The 24,616-nt window shown below is 47.5% G+C and overlaps 1 protein-coding gene across 1 annotated transcript in view; it reads right to left on the bottom strand.

The window, feature by feature from the left end:
• The window catches only part of Tango11 (transport and golgi organization 11), a 34,354-nt gene extending 10,326 nt beyond the window's left edge, over window positions 1-24,028 (bottom strand). Inside the window, exons 1-3 of the mRNA XM_077663381.1 lie at window positions 23,868-24,028; window positions 19,039-19,266; window positions 5,516-5,765 (exon numbers count right to left, since the gene is read on the bottom strand). Of these exons, the coding sequence (XP_077519507.1) occupies window positions 5,516-5,765; window positions 19,039-19,266; window positions 23,868-23,973 (584 nt within the window). The 5' untranslated portion in view covers window positions 23,974-24,028. The remainder of the gene's footprint in view (window positions 1-5,515; window positions 5,766-19,038; window positions 19,267-23,867) is intronic.
• Window positions 24,029-24,616: the final 588 nt, after the last annotated feature.

Genomic DNA, 24,616 nt, shown 5'->3' with positions numbered 1-24,616 from the left:
AAACGTAAGATATTTCTATCTACTGATAGTAACCGCAATGGTGTGGGATCTTCTTCCCATGTTGCTGAGCAAAACTTTCTTTCTGCATAGCGCACAGCACGCTGCGTTCGGGTTACTTTTGACGGGCCTAATTCAGGCTGCAAAGTTTAAACGTTTTGCATTCGTCCAGTCCTGGATGAAGTGCACTTGAAGACTGTCATGCTTGAAAAGCCGCACACAGCTTGCCTGCGGCACGACAGCAGTCATTAAAACTAAGTCGGTTCAAAATGGTGCAGCCAAGTACGGACAGTATTCGTTGCTTTGCTAGTGTCAGCAGATCGCGAAAAAGTGCAAAATTATTTCCCTTCCTCCGAAAGCTGCGCCGCATGCATCGCATGCATGAAGGAAAAAAGTGTGCGTGCACCCCCTGCAGCAGAAATGAACGCTTCGCTTCCATCAAGGAGATGCACAGGGAGGAAGAGTTCATTTGGGACCATCGCAAGTTCTCAACGTTTTCTGCCACCTTGTTGGAGCAGTCCACTCGGAAACACAGGAAAACAAGGAAAGGCCGCTGGCCGTCGGCCACAGCAGCGGGGAAGCGCGGGAAAGTGGCCGCTTTTGACGTAGTGTGCTTCGAAATGGGAAAGATTTTTGCCGCCTTGCTGGGATGCTCCACTTGACAGCACAACGTTGGAGGCCAGCGGTCGCTGAGGAGAGGACGCGTAACGCTGCACTGGACAATTCGTGCAATGCCAGTCCACATTGTTTACACAAGGCAGCATTATCGCAACTTGAGTTCCTTTTATGTAGAACAGCAGCTAATTTTCCCTGATATAAGCACAAATTCCCTGAGTTCTCCCTCAGTTTTTCCGGATTATCCAAATTCCCTGAGATTTCCCGGTTTTCCCGGTTGGTAGACACCCTGACATATTTTTCACAGGCATGGCTGCAGCTCTTGTCTGAAGAAGGGAAGGACTGAGAAAACTAGGTTTGGGGATTATGAATTTTGTGTCAAATTAGAGGTTATATGCATGCTGATGACCACATTCTCGCCAAACTAACTACAGTGGCTTAGCAGCTGTGGCTTCCGGCTGCTATGCACAAGTTTGTGGGCTTGATCCTGGCTACAGTGGCTTCATTTTGATGGAGATAAAATTCAAAAACACCCGTGCACTGTGGTTTTTGTGCACATTTAGACCTCACATGGTAGAAATTAATGCAAAACTCTCCATTTAAGTTGACGTGATAGCCCATGGCACTGCTTTGACAAATAAAATTCACTAACCATCTTGTGGGTAAATTTTCATCTCCCAGACAGTTGCTATTCATGTTAAGTCAGCAGCCACATCAGGACTAGTGCTAACTGAATGTAATAATAGTATGCTCCTGACCTTGTATGTGGGCCAAAAAAAAAAAAGAGAAATAAATAAAAACACCCCTAAGCCTAGGGACTTCAAACCCAAACTAGTTGTTAACAGCTATGTATACGCAGCCGTACAATCAACCGAAATTCTAGAGGCCCGTGTAGTGTGCGATGTCAGTGCACGTTAAAGAACCCCGGGTGGTCGAAATTTCCGGAGGCCTTCACTACGGCGTCCCTCATAGTCTTGAGTTGGTTTGGGACGTTAAACCACCACGAACCAATCAACCGATGGATTCCACCCACATGAAGGGCTGAGTACATGTTTGACCTGAAGAATTAACTTCGCTATACAGCACACAATGCAACTCTTAACAATCACAGTACCTAACAGAGCACTTTTTATTCAGACTGACTTCCTGGCTGTTTTCAGTGGCACAAGCCTGGCAGTGGTGGCAAGGGCAACATAAGTGACTGATGGGATATGATTGGATCTGAACATCGGAAACGGCTGTCGCCTCCTCTTTCCATGTAGGTGCGAAACAGCCCTTCTAAGTTTATCAGAACTAGCGCCTTGGGAAAGGCAGCCATTACTAAGACCACTGGAAATTGCCTATGTCACAGTGCTGCTAGGAGTGACAAGATAACTTGTTTAGACAAATTGTTCTCTGTAATGACTACTGAAGGCGTAGTGCCAGCATACACGAAAGCGTTGAGAATATGAGGTGGCTAGAATGCACCAGCACATGTTATAATCAGAACATTCCAGGCTGCCGGGCAGGGCAAATGTGGCTGTTCGCTCGCTTCTTTACTTTATGCTTTGATCTGCCGTCAACAGGTGTACTCTGCGACATTTCCTGGCAACGGAGTCGAAGCTACGCAGCTGAAGCGCATCCTCTCCCTATGCAGTGAAATATACAGTCCTCGATTGCAGTTATTTTTCAAAACATAGTATATTGTCAAAATTCGTTATAAGGCATATTTCTAACACAACTGCCAGCTTTCAACATTGAAAATCAAGAAAGAAAAATAGTTCTGTTGATTACAAGAAATCTGCTACACGAGAAACGAGAAGCTTGAATAGATGGCGCCAGCTGCTCCAGCAATGGAATGGGAGAGCATGGGAGAGCAATGTGCCAGGTGGCCAGGTGCACTGTCATGTGGTCGAACCATTTGACGAAATGACACAGTTATGGATGGTCCATCCCTGTAGCCTTTTCTTCATTGTCAAGAAAAGCTGTCGCCAAGTATAGAGGCATGTCTCTCCACAAGGGTGATATCACTCAAATACAGCAGAATCTCGATCGCACAATTCTCATGTGGTCACGAAAACTATTCGTATCATCCAAAACGAACAAAAATTTGTGTGCAGAGTTCATGCAAATCTATTTTCGTCTCACGGGATTCACTGACGGCCTCCCACCACCGCAGACTCGTGATGACGGCGATGTAGGGCAGCACGCTGCCACCCACTGCTTGCAGTACGGACCGTGCGACTGGCCATCGTGATGTCGACGATGTATGAGCCACGCATTGCCACTCACTGCTCGCGGCACACTCCGCGTGACTGGAGATTGCGACGATGTACAGGCAGCAAGCACCTGATGCTCGAGGGTGCGGTCGCAGCCCGCGCGTTCGTATCATTCGCAGTAAGGCTATAAGTTGTTCGTAATATCCGAATTTATGCCCATTGCACACAGTGCAGCCTGATCAGGGTATTTTACGAATTAGTATCATCCTGAAATTCAAATAAACCGGGATCGTATCATCGAGGTTCTACTGTAATGAACGCACCCCCCACTTGGGTGTCAAAGAGTGCAATTTTTTCTTCCCTCTAGTAAATCCTTCTCTTTTGGATTGCAGTCTGCTGACAACGACAGAGAAGCTAGCAGCCCCGCTTTTTTGAACGCCAAAAAACTATGCAATACAAAGCCCTGTCCGTCTCATGTTAAGCCTACAATACATCCCCCACAATATGAACCACCAGTAAGAATGTTCTGCAAGCATTTAAGAATTGTACCTATATTTGTTGCCGTTGGGCTTCACACTGAATGCAGCGAGGTTAAGAAATAATTTCAAGGCAAGTCGTACTGAATGAAGTGCTGATTCCACCAGCCTGCTTTCTGTCCCATTTTCACCACTTCAAATTTTTCTCATTATCTTACCTTGCATAATGAACGCACTCCCCATATTTTCAGATTTTTTTGGGGAAAAAAAGTGCATTCATTATGAGAGTAAATATGGTAATTGTAGACAGTTAACTCACTTTTTCTACCCTCCCATTTTAAGACTTTTCACTAAACCTATGAGAAAAGTGGCATTTACCATGTGAACGCTGCTATGTTTTAATGGTTCTAGCTTTTAGCTCAAAGACCACTGGTATCGTCAGGCGGGAAACTGCCTTTGGCCTCATCAGCAAGGAAAAATATTGTAATTTGTCTGAAATAAAGACTACCACCTATTTTATTTTCGATGCTGGCAACACTCTTCTTGCTCTACTCACATAGTACCATGGAATCATGCTGCGTGCCATGCTGTCAAGAGTATGTGTCATGTCACATGACTAGAAATGAACTTCAGGAAGTGGCCAGCAATGGGTTCATGAGCAACAAAGAATGGCGGGCTGGGCAATTACATTCAGCTGAGGCTCTTCAATGTGCAAAACGATGCATACAGGTATGATTGCAATATGCATCCATGGACCAGACTGATCTCACAATAAGTTCGTTTCCTATGAGTGACAACTATGCTTTTAAGTGCTTGGTTAGGAAGCTGAGAGATTCCCCGCAGTTTTCTTTCCTTCTTTATATGCATGAAAGCAAGCAGCAGTTAAACTGTGAAATTGTGTAACAATGTTTGTACCAAAAACAATCTGCAATAATAAAAAAAAAAACACTGCTAAAGCTTGCAATGTGTATGACCTCCATCTACTTTGACTTCAAAGCTGGCATGCACCTAGCAGCCCAACAGAAGCAACATGCATGCGCAAATGGGTACAGGTAGATCACTCAACTTGGATGCAGCAACACAATGCCACAGCCACTGAGTCATCCAAAAAGTTTAACCAACAGCAGGTGTAACTATACACCATCACCAAAAGTTCTGAGATTAAAGAACTCGTGGCAGACAAAGGAGACGACCATTGACTGCACTGCAAGTTAGCGAGCTTTACACACAGCTCTGAAGCAGCAATCTTTGGCTCAAAGGTTTTACCACAATGCAGTCTACATGGTGACCGTTTCCTAGGAATCAGTGACCAAAAATAATAGAGAAAGAAAAATAAAGAGAGGCAAGAATACAGAAGTGACAGCAGACAGCAACATTTGCATGTGCTGTTACTGATGTCAAACTGGCTATAAATTTACTATCATCATCAGCCTGACTAAACACACTGCAGGACAAAGGCCTCTCCCATATGTTTCCAATTAACCCTACCCTACGAAAACGGTGACCACCTTATGCCTGCAATTTCCTATCAGTGACCAAAAATAATAGAGAGAGAAAACTAAAGAGAGGCAAGAATACAGAAGTGACAGCAGCCAGCAACACTTGCATGTGCTGTTACCGATGTCAAACTGGCTACAAATTTACTCTCATCATCATCAGCCTGACTAAGCGCACTGCAGGACAAAGGCCTCTCCCATATGTTTCCGATTAACTTTACCCTATGCCAACTGTGACCACCTTATCCCTGCAAACTTCCTACTCTCATCTACCTAACTGACTTTCTGCTGTCCCTGCTCTGCTTGCCTTCTCTTGGAACACAGTCCATTACCTTTCTCACCACCGGTTATCCTGCCCATGCTCATATACTCAATCCTTGTTGATTTCAACTAGAATATCATTAACTCGCCTTAGTTCCCTGACTCACTCTGCTCTCTTCCTACCACTTTTGTACAAAGCAGCACCATTAAAAATAAAATGAAATAAAATTAAGAATTGCCTTTAAACATAACGATATACCTCTTGCAACAGTGAAAAATGCTTATTAGTAACAGGATTAGGTCATAACATAGATGCACTCTTCATAGAATAAGATCATGATGACAGCACTGATAAACTTGCAGAGACTTTTTCTGCACAGTTCAATTGGCAGCCAGCAATAAAGAACATTTGGAGTTGTTAAGCACACATGAGGTGGTGCTGGAAGGAATCTCCACTCAAGTGCTCACTCACCCGCCATTGCTGAAGAAGCTGATGTCACCATTGTGCAGCTTGCTCAGTGTAGTCTTGCGGCGGACCTTCAGTGTGGGCTTGGCGCTGTCCCCAGCCTCATCCTCTGCATCTACGGCAGGGTAGGCATGCATGTCTAGGGTCAGGGTACGCGGAGGCGTTGACAGCATAATAGGCTCTTGCTGGAGCTCCAGTGACTTCTCCAGACGTGCCTCTGGTAGTGGGTCCTTGCCCTCGATGTGCTGATCACCTCCTGGAGCAACAGTGAGAGTGGCTAAATATCCATGCTTGCTAACACTTAATATGCCAAATTAAACACTGCTTTTGGCCTGTGTGTGCAATTATGGAACATGGCATTCAAAATTCACTGTATATTGTGAGTACACAGCAGAAGTTGGGCAGGTTTGTCTACCTAACAATGAAGCAGACAAGGAAAGGGAGTTGAGCGATTCAATCACGATGTGCACACAAAAGAATCCAGCAGTCACTGGAACCAAAGAAAGCATAGGGGAATATTACACTTTTCCCTCTATGCTTTCCTTAGTTTCTATGAGTGCTGGCTTCGTTAAAACAGAAGATATTTTTTGAAATGAAAAAACATTGGAGGGGACACTTGAGCTCCGCTTTAAGGGAGTGACACCACCTTCTGGAATTCAGCAACATTATGTAGCCATTACAGATGCTGAGCCCACACCCTAACACTACCCTCTTTTTCATACGATACTCGAGAGATGAAGGGTGCTAAAGACATCAATGAAATGCATCTGAAAATGTTTTAACGGGAAGAGCCTGAGCTTGTTTGTGCAAACTCATAATTTCTTGTGGACATACTGCTGCTTATATGTCATGCTTGCAGAGACATTCAGCCATCTACCTGGAGGCACGCATACATTTTACAGCAAAAACCTGCTCCTTCTTTGCTTGAAGCTCAAACCATTAACCACAAGCCCTGAGCTGCACTTGTTATGGAAGATTGTACCAGTGTCACCAATAACAGATCACACTGGTCAGGCCTGATGTTGCGTTGCTTCCACTGCCAAAGACTAGTTCTAGTTATGGTAGCCAACAGCATTAATTGCAATTTTTCAACACTAAAGGGCGGTAGTGGAGCGGCGCTCATGGCAGCCGCATAAATGATTGACTTGACTAAAGGTTTCGCCTCGACTGTTTTAGGTGCACAGTTCACATAAGGACAACGTGATTACAGCCTGCCAGCATTTCAGGTACCCCAAGGACTTGCTGTTTTCCTGGGCGTTTGAAGTTTCGCACAATACGCGTGACGATCATGACCTCGCGCATGGGTGTGGCGGCAGCAAAGTAAGGAACCACACTGTCAGAGACCCTGGTGCCTGGCATGTCAAGACGGGCGAGTGCTTGTGAGTAGCCCGCAACAAACCCAACATCAAATACGGCTCGTGTGGCCGCTGGGTATACGTCGACGAAATCTTATTTGCGGATATCTCCACAGCTGCAGAGGGAGGTCACTTCATATTGCAAGATCTGTGACAGCGTGACTGACATCAAAACGCAGATGTCTCCTCTCGAAAGCCACAACGCGGCACTTCAAAGCAAAGTTGAGGCGCTAGAGGCCATCATCTAATAGCTCGTCGCCAGCGACCACTCTCTCCACAAAAAACCACTGAGGATGTCATGAGCAAAAGTCCTATGCCTCAGTCGTACCAAGGTGTGCACACGCTGACAACGACAGAACAGCTGTCACAGACTGAGGAGCCTGCGACCACTGTGGGGACCTGCCCTGCAGCCCCCTGAGTTTGCTTTCCCGCGAGGCACCGTGCAGCGGCGGTCTCCCCTCGAGGCTGAGCGGATTCCCTTGTCAGTTACATTAACTGGCAAGAGAGGGCGCCAGCGTCGCTGCGCGGGAGACTGCTGAAGCCTGCCCGCGGGAGATGGGGGCTGTTGGGCCGGGATAATCACCCTGGGCGGACGCGTCGCTCGGGTCTCCGGCTCTTCGCCGACGGGGCGAAGAAGCGACGGGGAGACAGGCTCCCATACTCGTCCCGTCCGGCCTGCGGAGTTTATATCCCTTGCCCTAGCGCGGGCGAACATTCGCTCGGAACCTTGCTGGTGAGTCGGACGCCCTCGATTCATTAGCGTACCTTGTTGCTAGCTGGCGTTATTGTTTCTGTAGCAATAAATGCCTGTTTGTGTCAGCCAATGTGTCGTTCCTTTGTATCCCCAGAGCAAGGCCCGCCGTGGTCGGCGTGCGCTCGGTAGCGTGCGCGATCACGGGGTGGGGTCCGGGCGGCTTTGAACCGTGTCAGCCGCGATTGAGTGGGGAGAAAATACTTATCTCCCCATGTCAACCCCACATCTGGCAGCCCAACGTGGGGCCTGCTCTTGGAACATTGGACGACTGTCGGTTCGGTTCGAGGAACGCTCTTTGTCCGGACTTGACAAGTGCTAGGCCTAGAGTGAATTTTGATCGCTAGGACCTGCGGCATGCTTTCTTGAGTGCGAGGTGTATTGCGCTGCAGCATGTTTGAACTTTTCGACATGCTCAGCACATTTTTTTTTCCCTGGAGTTTCTTTGTGAGAATGACTTGGTCCGCATCGAGGGAGTTCGAGGCCTAGCGCCCGCGGAGTCGCCGAGCCCGAAGCGAGTGAGTACGGAAGCCGCGTGGGTGGTCCGAGTTTCTGTATATATTTTCTCTACTATCTCTTTTTCGACTCTGGGAGTCGCGGCTCCGGGAGCCGGGTGGCCTGGGGCCACGGGTGCCGCTACGAGCTCGCTGGTATTGCAGCTCGGCACCGGGCGCTCCGACACCGTCCGATACGGTGGGCGCCGACCGCTCAGAAGCTGCTTTGTGCAGTGAGCGGGGTAGGACCACCCCACAAAGCTGATGTCTCCTCGCGGCTGCGCGCACAAAACCCGTTTCGGGTCTTTGTTGTGGTCACGGTCGTTGTCGGAGTGGTCGTTAGGCCTGAGGCTTTTCGGAGCTGCCTGCACCACATTAAAAGAGACATGACCACCGGACCGTGACGTTGAGAGGGGGCGCACTTGGCTGCCCGTCCGTTTTTTTTGTAACCTCGCACGAACTGAGCAGTCTCGTTCAACTCAAGAAAGGGCTTTGTTCACTCGAACTTTGCGTTTGCACAGCCGCCGACACGTTTTGCTAGCGAGTTAGGCATTGTGCCACGAGGCCCTTGCGGATGCCGTTTCCCCTCCCGTGACCTACGTTAAAGGCACGCCGAGAGCGTTTCGACAATTTTGCAGATCCGGTGGAGCCACCCAGGCTTGCTGACCGGTGCACATCGTCTCGCTGCCACCTGCTGCGACGGAGCGGCCTGTATCCTGTTCGCCGCATCCATCCGGGGCAGCTGTGGCGAGACCAGTCAGCAGTCACCTTCGGCTGCTGCTGCCCTGGCGACTACTGCAGGATCCTGGCCTGCAGTTTTCCCACCGGCCTTCGATTCGCGGGCCTGCGGACACGGTAGTCCGCGGGCCATACGAGTCGTCCCAGCGGAGACCTTCACGCCGCCTTCGGAATACCGCGGAAGTCTGCGTGGACGCTGTCGGCGTGACCTCCGCTGCAAGACGTGCCTCAAAGACATGAAGACCAGGAGACTCCTCCATAGCATGTACTTTCAGGCGCGTGGGTCTATTTAAGGTTGGGGGGATGTGGGGACCTGCCCTGCAGCCCCCTGAGTTTGCTTTCCCGCGAGGCACCGTGCAGCGGCGGTCTCCCCTCGAGGCTGAGCGGATTCCCTTGTCAGTTACATTAACTGGCAAGAGAGGGCGCCAGCGTCGCTGCGCGGGAGACTGCTGAAGCCTGCCCGCGGGAGATGGGGGCTGTTGGGCCGGGATAATCACCCTGGGCGGACGCGTCGCTCGGGTCTCCGGCTCTTCGCCGACGGGGCGAAGAAGCGACGGGGAGACAGGCTCCCGTACTCGTCCCGTCCGGCCTGCGGAGTTTATATCCCTTGCCCTAGCGCGGGCGAACATTCGCTCGGAACCTTGCTGGTGAGTCGGACGCCCTCGATTCATTAGCGTACCTTGTTGCTAGCTGGCGTTATTGTTTCTGTAGCAATAAATGCCTGTTTGTGTCAGCCAATGTGTCGTTCCTTTGTATCCCCAGAGCAAGGCCCGCCGTGGTCGGCGTGCGCTCGGTAGCGTACGCGATCACGGGGTGGGGTCCGGGCGGCTTTGAACCGTGTCAGCCGCGATTGAGTGGGGAGAAAATACTTATCTCCCCATGTCAACCCCACACCACAGAGCTGGACGACAGGAAGGACACTGGTCCAGATTCGGAGCAAAACGTGCCATCCACAGACGGCTTAGGTGGAGAGGGCGCCCAGGATGGATCACTGCCTGAAGACACTCCGAAGGACAGTGACCAGTATCAACAAAGGGTACTGCGCACATACAAAGAAGGACGAGAAGGGTACAGAACAAGTGCAGTGACCAGGTGTGGAATGTGCTATGCAGGGATGCTTAAGAGGGGCCATACACATCACCCAATACCAATACCAAAACGGGGTCAGAAACCAATGGGAGGCCGCGCGAAGCACGAGACAACCATTCGGAACAGCCTCCAATCAAACCGAGGGCAGAAGCCTGAGCACTTCCAGCTCTCAAGCACAAGCTGCCACAGAAGGAAACACACCCACCTGCTCAGCCAACAGGCACGTTACAATGGACACCCACCAAATACGGATGTAAATGAATTCATCCTGTGCCCAAAGTGAGCAGGGAGCTGATCCAGGTCGCTGACGATAACGTTGACAACATTGTGAGTGCTGTGCAAGAGGCTGCCAGTTGCCCAAATACCGTAGGGGCCCTTTACACACACAAAGCAACAATGGAAAGTGCGGTGCAATACGCTGCCCGGTATAAGCAGAATGCACGGCATGTCTAGCACTACTATATCCTGCATGCCGGCTTGGTGGATGTTATCTGATGGAAGCCTCACGTTGGCTGCACAGACCGGCAGAAAAGACGTAATCTGAACTATCCCCGAAATTGTTACCAGAGGAAAAGTTCGCGTTCCTCCAGGGGAAGATACAGAAGCCAAGTGCAGCCCCCAGTACCTGCCTCTGTCTACACATCAGGCAGGACAACACCGCTGTATGGAATGTAAAGAAAAGAGAGTGCACATGACACCACACACGTAGGGCAACAATGCACAGGTGGCCAACAAAACCCAATTTTAACTCCAGTTGCCTACACCAGCTCCCTCATCTATCTCGTCTCTCAGTGTCCCCACTGGGGGGTCAGACCCAAGACTCAGACTGGTGCAGCCCTTGAGCGCTGTGCAACAGCAGCAGCTGAACCCACCCTTGTTTGGGATGTTCCCGGCGCAACCACAGAGTCCGCAGAGGCCAAGTGCCACTTTACAGGCGAAATGGTTCGCCAGAACTTGGCTCAACAGTGGCCCCAGTGTGGTCAGTAGAGGGCGGGTAGGCAGAGCTTGGAACTATGCGATATCAGCAGCATGGGGCGCTGCGACTTCAGCTGTTGCACAGCACACTCGTCGCCATCACCAATGTTGCTCAAAGCAACCTGAGGTGACCGTTGGCTTCCTGAATAGGCAGGGCGCCAGAAAGCAGAGCAAGAGGGAGTAATTGTACAGGGTCTTAGACTCTGAGCATGGCTCACTTTTTGCTGTTGCTAAGACACGCCTACGCGGCCTAGAGGCATCACCAGTTCATCCCCACTAGCACTGGATTGGGTGCAACAGAAGTGGTAACTGCCGGAAAGGTGGTTGAGTCGGCTTCTTGCGGTGGCAAGGCACATCCAGCTGCGATGAAATACTCTACGCGGAGCGAGCACCTCTGGGTTAGCGGCAGTCTCCTGGGTGTCCCACTAATGGTGAGCATTGTCTACCTGGCAGTGACTGGCGGACATTGTGCAGGCTATGCCAGCATCATGCGCTGCGTTGCAGACAAGGTGCGCCGACGAGTGGACACAAAAGAAGTGTTGCTGATAAGTGACCTTAATGGACACATCCAGCCTCTCGATGGCTTCCAGCCACCGAACTGTCCCTCAACTGTCTGAACTGTTGCCCGTACTGCGAAGGGGAGTTCATGTGGTGTGCCAGGAACAGCCACTGATCATGCATTTGTGTCTGCCGGTATGGCTCAGCGCTTAAAGCAAATTTACAATGACGAGGAGGGGCCTTTCAGTGCAGGCAGCGACCCCACCGCCTGCAAGTTATGATCGCATCCTCCATCTGGCGCAGTGCGCGAAGGGCGCGCACTGAACCCTCCCGGCAGTACCTACTGCCGAAAGTTGAAAGTTACTACTGAAAGTTGTTTTACTGTTCTTCATGTGAACATTCGAAGCCTTCGGAAGCACTGGGACGAATTCTGCTTCATAGTCGGTGTGTTAAGTGATTCCATTGATGTTTTCGTTTTGACCGAGATTAACATTTCACATACCCATTCGCAGCAATTTTAAATTTTGGGATACTCTAGCTTTTTCTTCACTCGTGACTCTGGGCTAGGGGGCGGTATAGCGATGTTTGTAAAGGACAGTTGGGTTTTGACAACTACTTCTATTTCTTTCACTACTGCGGAATCATTAGCTGTCTGTATACACAAGGGACATTTTGACATAACTGTGATTGCTGTTTATCGTCCACCGAAGCAAAATATTGCCTAATTCATCGAAGAGCTGAGCAGAACTGACCTTCCACAGGGTCGTATTTGTATGATTGGTGACATCAATATTGACCTTCTAAAAACTAAAAAACAATTGGTTGTCGATTACTTAAACACTCTTGCCGATGCCGGTATTGATGCCACAATCAACCTTCCCACACGTGTTGAAATGTTTGGTAGTAAATTAGTATCGTCATGCCTTGACCACGTGAACGTTCGCCTTGAACACAATGAATCCTGTTCATTTATCATAGAACAAAAAATGTCAGACCATTTCTTTGTTGGCTGTCGTGTTTTTCCACAAGCTGGGTTAAGGGCTATGAAGCAAGATAAACTGGACACAATCGAAGTCATTGACAGACTTCGACTTGACTCCGTTCTGGAAAAATACGACTGGGATCTGTTCCTAATTCGCACTTCTGAAAGCGCGCTTTACGATTCATTTGTTGAAACCTTACGCTGTTGATGAAGTCGTGTGAAAAAACATAATCATAAAGCAAAGAAAGTCTGGTCTTCCATGGATTAACAACGACGTTTTATCGGCTATTGCAGAAAGGGAAATGGCATGGGCCCGTTGTAGGCATTCGCCTAAGAACACTCAATTGAGGGCACTGTACAGGGCAGCCCGCAACAGGGCTAATGCATTACTCCGATCAAAAAGACGTCAGTATTTCCAAGCAAGGTTTGTGGCGCCGAAAGGGAAGCCAGCTAAGTCCTGGGATGTTGTTAATCGCTTACGAGGCTGTGCACCTAGGAATGTGGCTGATTCCATTTCCCGTAACTTTGGGGCATTATCTCTGACACTTGCTGATGAGTTCAATGCCTTTTTTTCGGCTGCTGGTCTGGCTGGGCATTCAAAAGTTCCCAGTCTACCATCTCGCAGCATGCAATCTGTGCTTGAATCAGCATTTCTGCCACCTTGCACTGAAGACGATCTACGTTGCATTCTTTCTGGTTTCAGCAGGCGAAAGTCTCCAGGGTGGGACGGTATCTCAGTCGATACACTTTTCAGAAATTTTGAACGAATAAAGCATGTTCTGCTCGCGATTATCAACGGTATAATCGCCACCCAAATTGTACCTGAGGGCTTGAAGAAGGCGGTGGTTATCCCTATCTATAAGAATGGAGTAAAAAATAAAGTTGAAAATTATCGTGGTATTTCGATCCTACCATGCATTGCGCTTGCTTTAGAAAAACACATTGCGACGGTGATGGTCAGTTTTCTTGAAGCTCATGACGTGTACTCTGGCAATCAGTTCGGGTTTATTAAGGGTCGTGGTACGCTGAACGTGCTTGATGAGCTATGTGATCTTCTAAACAGCTGCATTGAAGAAAATGAATTTGCCTGTGCTTTATTTTTGGATGTGTCCAAGGCGTTTGACACAGTTAATCATGTTGTGTTGGCAGATAAACTCCACAATTATGGGTTTAGGGGACCTTTTCTATCTCTTCTTGTACACTATCTATCCAATCGTTCACAACTCGTTGCAGTAGGTAAATTTAGAAGTGGCCTGCTGCAGATTAAATCCGGTGTTCCTCAAGGATCTATACTTGCACCTATTTTGTTTAATTTATATGTCAATGATTTGAGTTCTGTCTGTAAACTGTGCCGTGTTTTTCAATATGCTGATGATACACTCTTAGTTGCTAGACATAATGACTTTAAGACAGCATTATCTTTCACCCAACACAACAGCGAGCTGGTTATGGAATGGTTCAGCAATAACTTAATTAATTTTAACAATAAAAAAACTCAATTAGTATTTTTTCACAATTATTTAAAGAGAATTCCTAATGATGTGTCTATTCGTTTGCACAGACCAAATTGTGCCCCATGCAAATGCCCTTTAATTATACCTGTGTCAACGGTCAAATACTTAGGTGTATTCCTTGATTTCAACATGTCTTGGAATACCCATTTGTCTTTCGTCTGTTCTCAGCTTCGGAAAAATGCTTGTTTGATGCACTCTATTAAGACCCTTTGCCCTATGTTTGTACGCAAGCAAATTGTATACGCCTTAGCCTACAGTGTGTTACGTTATGGTATTTGCTGCTTTTATTTCTGTTCCGCCCTTTGGCGAAAGAAGGTCATCAGCATACTGAAATCTATCCTTAAATCAGTTTTATACGGTAAGGCGCTAAATGAAGGTAGTAGCGTTTTTGAACTATTACACATGCCTGACTTCTCTCACCTTTTTTCTGAATCAGTAGTTTTTAAGCATATTTGGACAAGCGATTTTTGTACCCCATATATTCCGGTCAAAGATCTGCGAACTCGTGATCGTTTTCTCGTGCCTAGATTGCGAACCCGGAACGGCCAGCGTCTGCGAGAACATTATGTTCCGTCTGTTCTCAACCGGTTACCTAAAGAAATGTTTCCTGCTAACTCCAAAAAAATAGTGAAAGCTTGCCTTGACAAATTACGTTCTTAGCTCCAGCATTTTGTTTTGATACTATGATTTTACATTTTTCTTCGTTTTCTTTGTTTTCTCTCTGCTTGTGTGTATTTTTTGCGTCCGCACTAATCGAATTCATTTTAGTTTTCTCACCCCCCCCTTCCCCCACCCCCCCCCCCCCCCTTTTGTTTCTCAACCGGTTACCTAAAGAAATGTTTCCTGCTAACTCCAAAAAAATAGTGAAAGCTTGCCTTGACAAATTACGTTCTTAGCTCCAGCATTCTGTTTTGATACTATGATTTTACATTTTTCTTCGTTTTCTTTGTTTTCTCTCTGCTTGTGTGTATTTTTTGCGTCCGCACTAATCGAATTCATTTTAGTTTTCTCATCCCCCCCCCCCCCCCTTTTGTTTCTGTTTGTGTGCTCGGTGCATGAGTTTTGTGCCGTCAGCTGCCGGGCGCTGCCACTCAAGCCTTCTGAGGCTTTGGCAGGCCCGCATTTGTATTGGAATGAGAAAATAAAAATTTTTATTATTATTATTATTACATGTGAGTGCGTACGAACTCATGGCTGCAGAACTCAAACTTAACTTGCAGCACAGTCGTGGATACGATGGTCAGTGGCTACAATGAGTTCATCAGTGAACAGTGTCACTTGATGGGTAAACATGAGGTATGGACCAAATGGGGAAGCATGTGATGCAAAGGATAGTGGAACTACGAGGTACAGGCCAACTGCTGTCACCGTTGAGGTGTGCCAGCGGATATGGACAGCCTATATCGAGTGTAAGCGTGCTATGCAACCGACTGTTTAGCGCAAGATCGCCCCATATGAATAGCTCAGGGCCATCACGACGTTAGCTCGCGGTAGTGCCAGGAAGTTCTGGTCGTATGTGGCAACGCTCGACAAAAGAGACACCGCTTGGGAGATTCGGGACGAAATCACTTGAGAACCAGTTAGTGACATGTTGCAACATCTCACACTGCACGTCACAGACATATAGTTCCCTGCTTATGGAAACTGTGGCAGACCCCCCATTCCATGTCCCATCCTGCCTGCTCCCACCCAGTCCACAGGAAGATCTCAATGTGAAGGAAAAGTCTCACGATGAGCTCTGGGCCGCCCTATCTCGTGCATGAAAGCACAGACTGCGCAGGGACTGCATGGCATTCTGGCACGCCTGGTGAAAAGCTTCGGCAAGCTCTCGCGTGATGCGCTTGCATCCATCTTCGGCGGCATAACTGGCAGCGACTTGGTCCTGTCTGACTGGCAGTGTGGGTCAGTCTTGAGCCAAAGAAAGGAGGAGATGAAAGGCTCCTGCAGGACTACTGTCAGCTTACTGGGACGAGCGTACTGTATTGGTTGTTCACGCTCATCTTTAGAAGCGGGATGAGTGCGCAGGCAGAGTAATGATGCGCTCACCTAGCTGCAGAACGGCTTCTGACCAACACGACGCCTGGAGGACAACCTATACATGCTAGCACAGATAATAGAGGTTGCTCGCAAGGAATCTCGGTGCCTGAGAGCCGTTTACTAGACGTCGCCACGACAGCGTCCCTCAGTAACTGCTTTTCAATCACGTTGGACATTGGAATGACGCGTGAGTGGATAGACTTGCTGAGTAGACTCTACAGTGACAACACAGCTGTTGCCTGCTTTAGTGGCACCCGCTCAGAGCCCGTGTTCGTGGACTGGGGCCTAAAACAAGGCTGCCCACTCTTTCCACAGCTCTATGCGATGTACGTAGCAGGCCCTGAAGGACCTTGCTGAAGTCAGGCATGGGTTTCCCGTTCCACTATCTCTAATAAGGAATATCGGATGTTTGGATCCTGCCAGGCCTGGCATATGCCGACGACTTGGTGCTACTTGCAGAGAATGTGAATGCCCTCAAGTAGCTGGTCACCCTGGCCGCCACCTATGTTGACCGACTGGGGCTCCAATTCAAAGCCAAGAAGCCTGCCGTGCTGTAGCTCTCGGGCCCACACAACAGTGTTCAGGTGACTCTACATAACGGTGACGCCATACCTCAGCCTACCGATTACTGGTACTTTGATGTCATCGTCAGATCCACACCTGTATTACTAGAGGCCCATAAGGAACACCTGCAGCACTGGAGCCTGAAATATGTTGCGGCGGCGCTGTCTGTGGGGCTGCAACAGGTGCATGCTGGTCCGCAAAATCTGAAAAGCCGTACATGTGCCTACCTTAATGTTCGCAAATGCCATGCTCTGCATATCATCCAAAACACGATCCTGGTGAGAATGTGGCCAGTGCGAAGTAGGCAGAGTAGCTCTGGGCTGCCTAGACGAGTGGCCGTCGAGGCCATACAAGGTGACCTTCGCTGCACCTCATTAAAAGCATGCAATGCACACAACAAATACCTTCGAAGATCACCTGCGGACTACGAATGACAACGGGTAGGCCCGCCAAGTTATTGGTATCTGTGCCTCACAGGTAGGACAACATGGACCTTGCGCCTACACCAGTTGAGCTGCAAGTTCGGACTGCTTGAGCAGCCAGTGCAAAAGGCCTGAGAGGAAGAGTGGTCACGAGCAGTGCAGACGCACGTACGGGATGCGGAGATGACCCAGTGTCTCACGGCAATGTGCTCAATGTCTACTTTTTTCCTGTGCAGCGCCTACAAGACATCTCAGCACCAGAGAAGCTGTATGACGATAACAGTAGAAGTGCGCTGCTCTTTGAGGCACGAGCTGGAGCTCTGCGCAACCTGCTGTACCGTCAGCGCTTTGACACGCCTGTGGCAGCACTGCACTGTGCCGAGTGTGTGGTGAGGAGCAGGAGAGCACTGAACATGTGGAAATTCTTTGCTCCCAGTTGCTGCCACAGCACCCAGAGGACACTATGCTATCCGAGGTGACAATGTGGCCTCGGGGAAAGTAAAATCAACCGTGTGAACTGCAGTGATGCCAGCTAACAGTCACCCCCTCCCCCTCTTTCTCCCCTTCTATTTTTCTATTGTCTGTGTTTTATTTTCTTCTTTTAGTCCACTGGCTAGGGCGATAAACTGACACACCCAATGGAAACGGAATAGCCACGCAATGATCATCATCATGCGCTTTGTGCCTTTAGTGCTGTGCGCCCCGCACATTTGTTTTTTTTTTTTATTCGTAACAGAAAGTAACAAGCACGTGGCACATAATATCTGTTGCGAGCGCGCGGTGCAAGAAGGCCATGTGTGCATGTGTGTGCGTGCATGCACATTCCAATGCTTCAAGTGTGGCTCAAAGTGACTTTGTTTACATGTGCGTGAGAAAATAATGTGTGCTGCGCCTGCCTGCTTGCTATGCAACAGCATCCCTGTGCCCACATGCACCGGCGCCACACTTCTATGCATATTTTTTCTATTGTGTACAGTGTCACTCTACTGCTGTCCTCCCTTTCCCCTCCCTGTCTCTTTTATTTCTACTAGCCACAGCTCAGGTGCTTCCACCTTCGAGAGCAGGCGCCGCGGCAAGCAGCATCTTTTCCTTTCGTTTATTTTGTTTTCAATAAACCACTGATGAGAAATAAAAATAATAATAGCACATGTTTTAAGCCTGACAACAGTCATTTGCGCCAAAAATCACCAAACAATTTTGGCAATTTTGATATGTTTTTTGGGAAATACCCTGAGGAGAAAGTGAACGAGGAGAAATCGAATCTGGCCTGCACCGATAGATGACTGCATTCTTGCAATAACAATGCTACTTTAACCTCTGACTTTAAAATGATCGGGGAGTACTTTTTTTGGTGTAGCTGCCAGAAGTTTGAGTTGAACGGTGGAAAATATTTAAATGCTGTTTCCTCAGTTGCCCCGCCGCGGTGGCTCAGTGGTTAGGGCGCTCGACTACTGATCCGGAGTTCCCGGGTTCGAACCCGACCGCGGCGGCTGCGTTTTTATGGAGGAAAAACGCTAAGGCGCCCGCCCCAGGTGGTCGAAATTGGAGCCCTCCACTACGGCACCTCATTCTTCCATTCTTCTTTCACTCCCTCCTTAACCCTTCCCTTAGGCCCAGTTCAGGTGTCCAACGATATATGAGACAGATACTGCGCCATTTCCTTTCCCCCAAAAACCAATTATTATTATTATTCCTCAGCCATAAATGTCTTTTGCTGCTGGACGAACATTATGTACCTAGAAAAATCACAGAATAAACTTTTATCAAAAAAAAAGGGGGGGGGGGGGGGGGCGGCTGGAGTTGTCCTCTTTTAAGGTAGTCTCCCAATAAATTCCATATAGAACTTCCCCTGTGATCAGCTGTATATTAGTCCATGTAGAAAGACTGAACAGCGCATGACTGAAGATATCAATGAGAGTTCAAATGTAACTAGAAGCACTTCCAGCTGCATGTGGTTACTGCAAGAATTCACCCAAACACCTACTGGCATGTTTGCTCACTCAGCTTTTGCAATAAACAATAGCTTCTCCTCATTTCCAGACTCTGTAAACAAGTATCTCATTCAGTCCACAGCTTGTATAAAAGGCGTTCCAAAAGGAGGGCCACCCACCTCGCACCAGGATCCGGTCAGGCACATGCATGGCAAGTGTCCGCTCATTGAGCTTGTCCCTGGCAAGCAGTGTGTCGATGTCCTTCTCATCATCATCCCGCCCGATGACGCTGATGCGGTGTGGGACGCGCATCTTGTTGCTAATCTCTGCTGTGAAATCTGGATCATAAAAGGCATCAAAGTCCCCCGAGAACCGGTGGTGCGCTGGGCTTGGGTTGCTTGACATGACTGCAGAGACAATAATGCGTAAGTAAAACATAAGTTGAAAAATTGTACACGGCCACACCTGAACATGACCATTCCAGTTCAGAACAAGGAAGTTTTTCACAGAGAACTTCAAGGGCACCTCCGGGGTTTTTTCGAGATTCATGCAAATTGATGAAACCTTTACTGTAGCTCTTTTCCCCCTTCTGATCATCTCCAGCATGCTTCGAAATTCATTCTTGTGCAAATCGCTTTTAAAGTTTTCCATTTTGGTGGCCTCAGTTCAGGTAATTTTTGCGGACAACATTGAGTTTGCTACATCGCAGACATTTGCACACACATTACTGCCTGCTCCTAAAATGAACAAATTTTGAGGCTTGTATTAAGTCATCTTACGCACTTTATGAATGGAGTAGTCATTTCTAGGCATTATTTCAACTATTCAGCTCGCGTACGAGTGTTTTTCCAAAAATGTCTGTGATATCATCGCTGTGTAAACCAGAGCATCGTTCCTGACCATGAAATGAGTTTCGGTTTGCTGTTTTTGCTGTTTAAAAATAGTGCTGCTAGGTATTTCGGCTGGAGTCCTCCGAACCTTGGAGGAACAGGACTCCAACGAATATGAAGTGAATGGAGTAGTCATTACCAGGTGTTATTTCAGGCATTCAGCGCGCGTAGGAATGTTTTTCCAAAAATGTCTGTGATATTGTCAGGTAGTGGTTGACGGCAGTCGAAGGAGCGATGAAGACGGACAAAAGGTCTTCTATAAGAAAACTGTTTATTGGGCTGACTTGCGCCCACAGTGGGCTGAATCACTCGGCGGCGGCGAAGCGACAAGCGTGCTCGGCGGTCGTCGAACAGAATGCCCGCCGCTGTCGGCCGTGCTCAATTTAAAGCTGATAACGAACTTTCGAGATAAAGCGTGCAAAGTTACTAGAACATTCCGGAACAATGTAGAATCAGTTCTGCCTGGCTGCAATGAATCGAGATAAATCTAGTCGCGTCTTGCATCGCAAACAAAGCGATAAAGTGTCGTGGCGGCAGATTTGAAGAACGAACAAGCACTGCAAATATTCGCGGCAATATCATCGCTGTGTCAACCAGAGCATCGTTCCTGAACATGAAATGAGTTTCGGTTTGCTGTTTTTGCTGTTTAAAAATAGTGCTGCTAGGTATTTCGGCTGTAGTCCTCTGCACCTTGGAGGAACAGGACTCCAATGAATATGATGTGATAATTGACCCAAGCCTTGCAAAAACCCCTGGAGTTGCCCTTTAAAAGGTCCACGCACTTTCTCAAGGTTCTTGTGCAAGCAACTGTTGCCAAAAACGAGTACAATGAGTACAGTACGGTTCCTTTCGACATATCCGCTGCAGGAAACGAAAGCTGACATTTTCCAACTGAGCTATTATTAATTGAACGGCACTCCAACTTTTGAGCCTACAAGAAAAGGCAAAAAATAGGAAGACCAGTGAAATGAAACTGTTTTACCAGCATAATGCCTGCCTAAATTAAGTAGATTTTTTTCAAATCAGAAAAAACTCTTAGAATTTTCTCTCCCCCTCAGGACAAAAACATAAACAGCTTTTATGTCCTTAAGTCTAAGACTGGTTTCTTTATTCCAATGCACTTCATTCATTCTGGGACTAAGCAGATCACATTATCACTGTGGTGTGCAGTTATCATGCATAAGGGCGCAGTGCTAAGTCTGTGGCAAAAACATCACCTATATCTGTGCCAAGCGGCTTATCACGTCAACACACCCATGTTGTCCCAATCACTTAATAACATGTGTGATGAAAAAGGCAATACAAAGGTAGCTACATTACGAGCACACATACTATGGCAGAACAGCAGAAAAATAAATAAAAATAGAAGTCATGCTTGTGCCGCCAGGTATCAAACATTATGGGCACAACAGAGGTAGACCTCAGAGGGGAAAAAAGGTCAAGTATGGTGTTCATGACAATGATAATACACTCTTAGTCAGCATCAAGCCTACCTGCCAAACTGGCATTGTTACATTTGTTCCTTGTGAATGCGCAGTTGTTTCCATAGCTGCACTATGTCACAAGCTCTCTCTTACAGCTGTATAAAAGAGTAAAAAAAAAAGTAAAAGACATTTGATACACAAGTGTTCAAATCCAGCAGAAGCACCATATACTGCCAGCTCAATGCTCAAAGGCTTGACAGGGGCAGTGTTTTTCTTTCTCTCTGACGTAATATGTACATAGGGCACTATTTTGGGGCTATAGAGCGGTGAATTTTGTTGTAACTGAAAGCTCCAAACTTCACCGGAATGTTACCCAGTTAGGCTGGCAAGTGGCGCACTCAAGAACGTGCTCTGTGCAGCCACAAGATCTATGATCACACAGTCATGTGGGCCTTGAAATGGCTGCTCTTATAATGGGGGGGGGGGCACAGCACAGTTATCTCTGCCACTTACATGCCCCAGAAGGTGATAAGCCTACGAGCTTTATGAGGTACCATGAGAACATGTGTGGCCATACCAATTAGCCCAAATTTCCATTTTTTTAACAATAACAAGAATTCTCACTTCTTAATTCTGGCTATGGGTCATGAACACTTCATAAAATCTAAAACTTGCAGAGGTTTTCCCTGATATGTCACCGCACTGATGCGCTCAGTGGAAAAGAAAACCACAAGCTAAACTGCATTGGCCACCTGGGAGTCCTGGGTGTGCAGAATTTTGTTGGCTTAAGTGCAGTCCAGAAAACTACAGTTGAAAAAGGTGCAACCTTGGCTAACAAATCCCAAGACGCCATTTGAAAAAATACTACAAAAGAACTTTCTACAAAAGAACGTTCTATTACGACCATTCACCACCAAAAGCTTGCAATCCCAAATTTCTAATAAGGATTGAACAATGCCACTTTCTGCATTGGGAGGTATGCTTCTTCTGAACGCACTACACTCCATTGTCAATCTCAGTAAAGACAATAAACATTCCACAAGAATGACCTTCTGTGCCCATCTAATATGTACAACTCTCAAGGTGTATTACAGTGCAGAGTGACGTTGGTTGCTTTTGTTATTCAAGAATGGCAGGGCAGGTTGGCAATAAATGGTTACATATCAAGCATCCAGCTGTTGCAGTGTTCTTGGCACAGGAGTGCGGTGCCACGTGTGACCTGACAAACTCTATGGACTAGACATGGGACTGGATTTACTTGGAAGAAGATTGATTAGCAGTGTTTTTTTTGTCATTTTTTTTCATGCCAGCGTCAGCATGAGTGTGTGCCTTTGAAGTATGCACTTGCAGAAGATAAAAATGCAGTGAATTACCCAATATAACAGTAAACATTACACTATTCAGTACGATGCATGCACATAAGATGTAGCAGCAAATACACAATTTATTGTACAATACCCCATTGTTGTTGTTTTTTTTCACATTTACAATAACAATCATATGACTGCTCTTATTTACGTGCTCATCTCTGTAGCCTTCACATTCCTCCCTTCTTTGCTGTCGCAGTTGTACAGAATCAACTTAGCAATGTAGATGCCACTGGCTATCAAGCTGCACGTATATGCACTACTCCCACACTTTAAATGGACAGGTTGGTGATCTGCACAACCTTCCATTCAAGGAAAGGGGCGAGGATTCAGAGAAGAAAAGAAAGCCATAGGCCAGGTTTGCAGGAGGGGCGTCAAGAACACTGCAGGCTGCAATGAGTGCAATGTTCTGTTCTATGCAAATATGCACTTGTTTACATGCACCAGTACGTACGGGATAGGCAGAGTGCACTCATTACGTATCATGTGAAAAATCAGTATCACTAAAGTAGATGCATTAAAAGCGTGATTTGTCCAGCTAAATTGTTCGCTGTGTAAATCCTGCACCCTTTGGTCAAGTTTTAGGATGTCTTATCACATCGCCCGCTAGCCAGAGGGGGCTAGTCACGGGTTGTAGTTTTGCCGTCAGTTCTTAATTCTTATGACCGCTGCTTTCGTACAACCAACGGTTTAAAGACCCATGCCACTTGCACTCAGCCGAAAAGTTACGTCAAGAGACATACATCACGCTTGAGCAGCCGGAACCACGGCCTCAAAGGTCACGCCGTTTTTTGCTCTCAGCTGACGCGCGGCGACCGATAAGCACACGCCAAATCGAAATAGGGGAACACATTTTTCAACGCACCCGCAAGCGCGGTTAGCCATCACCGGGGCTTCATTCTTTTACAAGACGACACTGCCCGCGACACGAAACGTACAACAGTCAGGTTGTGTCATCTTGCAGCACGGAAGCAAAACCTCTGCTCGGCGAGCGCACATTGATCGGCACATGCATAAATCAATGCACTACATTTCCCTCCTAAACTAGGCTTTTAACTAGCAACTGTATGCTATATATCTGAATCAAAACATGAATAAATAAGCCGGAATGCCTAGTCACACAGCGAAGACAATCACAGTGATCAGTGTGGGCGCGGGGAAGCAATTTTCAAGTTCGAAAGGGTGAAAAACGCCTGTAAACGGTCGCTGCTACATTGCGACTCAAGTGCAGCAAACTGAGCCACTTCGCTTACGGCGGGTTTTGCCGACACATTCAGGCATGTTTAATATGTCACCAGGTGCCAGCATCGCGTTAAATGTGGCTTACCTGTATCGGTGTGTGGTATCACATCTGAGCACAACCGACCAATAATAAAAAGTAAAAAAAAAAACAATATTGGATGGGCTTGGAACGATCCAACGGCTATCCTCATGACATAGCCTCTTCTATTTTTGAGACAACGCAACCAAAACCTCTGTACAGTTATGCTTTTATGACAGTTATTCACCAAGGGAAACTTTAGTTGGTGTGTTCAAGGGTCCTCTAGCGTGCGAAGTCCTTGCCTTTTTGAGAAGAGCCGGCTGTTAGAAGAGCGCCGTAACAACTGAAAACTCTGCAGACGAATTTTGTTTTCTTGTGCCAAGCGTTCCGTTCATAAAAGAATGACCAGACGTGAACTCCGTGACAATGCTGAAACCATATAAAAAAATTGTCAATCGTGATTACATCACTGTATCCCACTAATCTCCGATATAATCATTGGTTTCGGTTTTGTTTTACATTACTACACTACTTCGCAACGTAACGTTTTTCTCTACGAGGGCTTAACGCTTAACGTCCCAAAGCGATTTAGGCAATGAGGGACGCCGTAGTGAAGAGCTCCGGAAACATCTACCAACTGGGGCTCTTTAACGTGCACTGACACCGCACAGTACCCGGGCCTCTAGCATTTCGCCTTCAACAAAATGCGCCCGCCAAGGCCGGAATCGAACCTCTTTGCGTTATGGAACCCGTTGCTCCGCACATGTAACGAAACACTGTGCGCCTTGTCTAGTTCACCTGGTTTAAGAGCACCA

Source organism: Amblyomma americanum, chromosome 4 (assembly GCF_052857255.1).
Source record: "Amblyomma americanum isolate KBUSLIRL-KWMA chromosome 4, ASM5285725v1, whole genome shotgun sequence".
In the NCBI taxonomy this organism is placed as follows: Eukaryota; Metazoa; Arthropoda; class Arachnida; order Ixodida; family Ixodidae; genus Amblyomma; species Amblyomma americanum.
The sequence above is the reverse complement of the archived record's forward strand: the minus strand, read 5'-3'. Positions and strand labels throughout refer to the sequence as shown.